This window comes from Jaculus jaculus, chromosome 2 (genome assembly GCF_020740685.1).
Source record: "Jaculus jaculus isolate mJacJac1 chromosome 2, mJacJac1.mat.Y.cur, whole genome shotgun sequence".
In the NCBI taxonomy this organism is placed as follows: Eukaryota; Metazoa; Chordata; class Mammalia; order Rodentia; family Dipodidae; genus Jaculus; species Jaculus jaculus.
The window spans coordinates 952435-957033 of record NC_059103.1 but is presented as its reverse complement, the minus strand read 5'-3'; the positions used below and the strand labels follow the sequence as shown (position 1 = coordinate 957033).

Sequence of the window (4599 nt, the reverse complement as noted above, 5' to 3'; positions counted from 1 at the left end):
TGCAGCCTCCGCAGCCTAGGGCTTATCTCCGCTGTCCTCCAAGTGGCCCTGAGGGCCCCAGTGGACCCCTCGCTGGCTCAGCCTGAGAGGCAGCAGTCCAGGCAGGCCATCGGGCTATGGGAAAGGCCCTCCCCATCTGTCCACTGCAGCCTGGAATGCGCTGAGCAGTGCCCTGCCTAATCCCCACTCGGCCCCACGAGGCCACTGAGCTGCTGAGGCAGGGTGGCTGGGGGCCAGCGTGGGGAGACAGGCTCGTGGCACGCTGGATGGGCGCAAAGAACCCAGAAAGCTGAGCAAGTCTGGGGGAGGGCAGCGCTTTGGGACATGTGGGTAGATTTGGGGGCTCAGGTGGGTGATGCTGTAGTCATACCCTTCCTGCAAGGATAGGAGAGGGTATGACTGTGGGGAGGGTGTGCGGCAGAGCTAGGTCGACGGGAAGTACGTGGAGCGGGCAGGTGAGCCTGCTGGAGGGGACCCAGGCCCCCACTATACCAGGTGAGCGGCACCCCTGGACCCCCTCCTGTATTTTTGTTTTGCTTTGTTTTTTCTTGAGGTAGGGTCTCACTCTGGCCCAGGCTGACCTGGAATTCACTCTGTAGTCTCAGGGTGGCCTCGAACTCACGGCGATCCTCCTACCTCTGCCTCCTGAGTGCTGGGACTAAAGGCATGAGCCACCATTCCCTCCCCCCTACCCTTTCCTGTTTTTAAATGGGGACCAGCAGAGGTAGCCTGAGGTGGGATGTGGCCTCAACAAGCCCTCCCCAGGGGAGGGGCTCCCAGGCCCCGCCCCCACCGGTCCTGCCTATATCTCCACCTGGCTTGTTTGCCTGCGGTGGCTGCTGGCAATGGCTTTGCAGGTGGGTGAGCCCCGGTGCCATGGGTGGGCTCGGATGCTGGTGGGGTTGGGAATCCCCACCAAAACGCCATCTGCTTCTCCTAGTAGAGCTGAGGAGCACTCTGTCTTCTCACCAGACTCCAGGCAGAGAGGCTATGGGAGAGAGGGTTCCCCAAGAGCTGTTCCTCGGCCACTTGCCCCTCCTCCACCCCGCCCACCACAAAGAACACACGGATGGAGGTGCCTGCTGGCAGGGGCACCCCTAGAAAAATGTGACTCTTGAGAAGGAGATAGGAGGCTGTAGTCTTTTCTTTCTGCCTTCAGTTTGAAGCCTTCTGTGCAGGGGGCCTGGCCCCTGGCTGGAGCCTGATGGTACAGGGACAGACGGACTCTGGAGAGGACAAGTAAGGGACACTGTCTTCTCCTGGGCCTTGGGCAGGAGTTGCCCACCATCTGAGGCGCTCACAACCCTTGTCCTGCCCTCAGGTTTGAGATCAACTTCTTGACCGATACTGGAGACATTGCCTTCCACGTCAAACCTCGATTCTCCAGTGCCACCATGGTGGGCAACACCTTCCAAGGTGGTCACTGGGGACAGGAGGAGGTGTCCAGCGTCTTCCCACTGGCCCTAGGAGAGCCCTTTGAGGTGATGGGACCTGTGGGAGGATAGGGACAATGAGAGGATGGCTGTGAAGTATGGTGGATACTTACATAGGCCAGCACAGTAGCCCCCCTTCCCTCAGTTTCCCCACTTGTTCATGGGGTGCTCACCACCCTGGCTGCCTCTTGGAAGAAAGGAGTAGCCTGGGACTGGGTCAGGGTGGGGGAATCTGTGTGGAGGAGCCAGAGATGGGGGCCACCTCTGCTGAGGCCCAGGGCTGCTCTCCCACCCATCAGATGGAGGTGACCACAGATGCAGAAAACTTCCACGTCTATGCCCAGGAGCACAAAATACTGCAGTTCCCACACCGCCACCGACAACTGGCTGCCATCACCCGCGTCCAAGTGCTGAGTGACCACCGGCTGGTCCAGGTGGAGCTAGCCAAGCGGAGCCTGAGCTGGGGGTAACGTGCCCTCCCTGTCCTCCTTCCCACTCAAGGAAGGACTCCTACCCACCTGGGCCCCAGCTGGCCCTGCTACCCCGCCCTTCCCCAGCTGGCCTGGCATGCCTGTTCCCTCCACACCTGGCCAGAGCGGGCGAAACCAACATGAATGCCTTGCATTCTTGCAGGGACGGGAGCTGCTGAGCTGGCCACCAACCCAGAAGCAAGCTTCAGTCATCCTGTGGTCCGGTTCACCTGGACCTCTACCCTGGAGAAGTTGGGGGACTGTTCCCTTTGAACCCCTGGCTCTGCTTCCAATAAATAAATAAATAAACCGGCTGTAAGTGTTTGGTTGCTGCAGGGTGGAGTCATGCCAGGGGGTCCCTGTTATAAAGTCCAAGATGAGCCCACCAGGGCACGGAGCTCCTCAGACCTGTGTTCCAGCACCAGGCGCCCACCTTTCCCGCCTGGACTCTGAGGGTCTGGGGTGGGGCTGCAATGGACTCCCAGCAACCCCCCCCCCAGCAACTTCTGATGCCCATGTGACAGACACTGTCATGGGGGGAGACTCCTGGCCACCCACAGGTCACAAGGTCTCAACAGGATCCAAAGCTGCCAGGCAGGAAGGGAACCCGGGTGGGGTCCTTAGCCCAATTGGGAGAGCTGGCACAGGGCCATCACTGTGGAGGCCCCCGAAGCTTCCTCGAAGCTTCCTCCTCCACCTGCTTCCCATTGGAGCACTTCCTGTTTCCTCTCATCCTGCCTGGAAATGAGACGTGCTCTTGTCCCTGTCCCCACCGTCTCTGCGTGTGTGAGAGAACCAGGTGAGGGGGTGCAGGGAGGGAGGGGGGACCCGGTGGGCCCAGTACACAGCCACCTTGCTCTGTGTTCTGCGATTTCCACCTCAGGGAACCTCAGTTCCAGACCCATTCAACACGAGGCAAGTCCTGTGTTTAAGAGCTCAGCCTTCTGGGCTGGAGAGATGGCTTAGTGGTTAAACACTTGCCTGTGAAACCTAAGGACCACAGTTCAAGGCTTGACAGCCCAGGACCCACGTTAGCCAGATGTACAAGGTGGTGCATGCATCTGGAGTTTGTTTGCAGTGGCTGGAGGCCCTGGCACATCCATTCTCTCTCTCTCTCTCTCTTTCACTCTTAAATAAATAAATTAAGATAAAAAAATAAAAAAGAAGAGCTCAGCCTTCTGAAGAAAGTCCAAGAGCTCCTGGCCACCAGGCAGAAGAGGGGACTTCAGGGGCTCATACTGGAACCTTCCATCATTAATTGTTTTTTCAAGGTAGGGTTTCACTTTAGACCAGACTAGAATTCACTCTGTAGTCTCAGGGTGGCCTCGGACTCACAGTGATCCTCCTACCTCTGCCTCTCAAGTGCTGGGATTAAAGGCATGCCCCACCATGCCTGGCTAAAATGTTTGTTTGTTTTTTTTTAAATTTATTTATGTATGTGTGCATGAGAGAGAGAATGGGCAGCCAGGGCCTCTAGCCAGACACATATGCCACATTGTGCATCTGGCTTTATGTGGGTTCTGGTGAATTGAACCTGGGTCCTTAGGCTTCATAGGCAAATACTTTAACTGCTAAGCCACCTCTCCAGCCCTGCATTAGCTGTTTTAATATGTCTGTTTATATGTGCTGGCGGTGGGGGGCATGAGTGTGTGGAGGCCAGAGGCCAGCATCAGACATCCTCCTCAGAGCTCGCTGATTCAGCTAGATTGGCTGGCCAGCCCCAGCTGGGGGTACTAGTGCGCCCCAACACACCTGGCTTTCTGTTGTTCTCTGAGTCAGGATCTCACTGTAGCCCAAGCTTACTCAGAACTCACTCTGTAGTCTCAGGCCTTGAACTCATGATAATCCCTCCTACCTGACACCTAGTATTTTGATGTGGGTACTGGGGATCTAACTCAAGTCCACATGCTTACAAGGCAGATATTTTACCAACTAAGCTGTCTCCCCAGCCCTTGTGTGTTAATTCTTTTTTGTTGCTGGCTTTTTAAAAAAAATTTATTTATTTGAGAGCGACAGACAGAGAAAGAGGCAGATAGAGAGAGAATGGGCATGCCAGGGCCTCCAGCCACTGCAGACGAACCAGACACGTGCACCCCCTTGTACATCTGGTTAACGTGGGTCCTGGAGAACTGAGCCTCGAACCGGGGTCCTTAGGCTTCATAGGAAAGTGCTTAACCACTAAGCCATCTCTCCAGCCCTTGTTGGTTTTTTTTGAGGTAGGGTCTTACTCTAGCTCAGGCTAACCTGAAATTCAGTGTCAGGGTAGCCTCGAATTCATGGCAGTCCTCCTACCTCTGCCTCCCAAGTGCTAGGATTAAAGGTGTGCTCCACCACGCCCGGCTCCTTATACAACAGACTGACACTGGCCATATATTTCACTTATATCTATCGTCCTTATATCTGCCTGCCTGTCTGTCAATCTATATCTGTTACCTACCTATCAACCTACTCAATTATACACCTATCTATTGACTCATCTGTCTGTCTGTCTGTCTACCTGCTCACCTATGATCTATGCAAACTTTCTTTTTGGGGACACTCTGAGCCCAGGCCAGCTCTGCTGCAGGGCCTTTCATACCATTCATGTCTTAGACTCAGGAAACGCTCGTGCTCTTGGTCTCTCTCTCTGTGCAAGTATCCCTTATAGGTAGGCCGTGTCAAGAAAGTAGTAGGGCTGGAGAGATGGCCTAGCAATT

General features: G+C 55.4%; 1 protein-coding gene across 3 annotated transcripts; it reads left to right on the top strand.

Moving 5' to 3' along the window:
* Positions 1–331: 331 nt before the first annotated feature.
* Grifin (galectin-related inter-fiber protein) lies at positions 332–2217 on the top strand. Of its 3 annotated transcripts, none has more exons than XM_045142519.1 (5): positions 332–495; positions 1160–1239; positions 1322–1481; positions 1733–1899; positions 2067–2217. In XM_045142519.1, the coding sequence occupies exons 2-5, from the start codon at positions 1205–1207 to the stop codon at positions 2080–2082; spliced, it is 378 nt and encodes a 125-aa protein (XP_044998454.1). In that variant the 5' UTR covers positions 332–495; positions 1160–1204; the 3' UTR covers positions 2083–2217. The 3 variants fall into 3 exon arrangements, with proteins under 3 accessions (XP_044998454.1, XP_044998453.1, XP_012807350.1); XM_045142518.1 differs by lacking the exon at positions 332–495 and adding an exon at positions 845–857; XM_012951896.2 differs by lacking the exons at positions 332–495; positions 2067–2217 and adding an exon at positions 845–857 and having other exon boundaries at positions 1733–1903.
* Positions 2218–4599: the final 2382 nt, after the last annotated feature.

Bases quoted from the DNA above. Each gene is read 5' to 3' on its own strand.
- Grifin (XM_045142518.1), top strand. The intron at 1,240-1,321 runs GTAAGGGACACT...TCCTGCCCTCAG, and splicing joins ACGGACTCTGGAGAGGACAA to GTTTGAGATCAACTTCTTGA. The intron at 1,482-1,732 runs GTGATGGGACCT...CCCACCCATCAG, and splicing joins CCCTAGGAGAGCCCTTTGAG to ATGGAGGTGACCACAGATGC.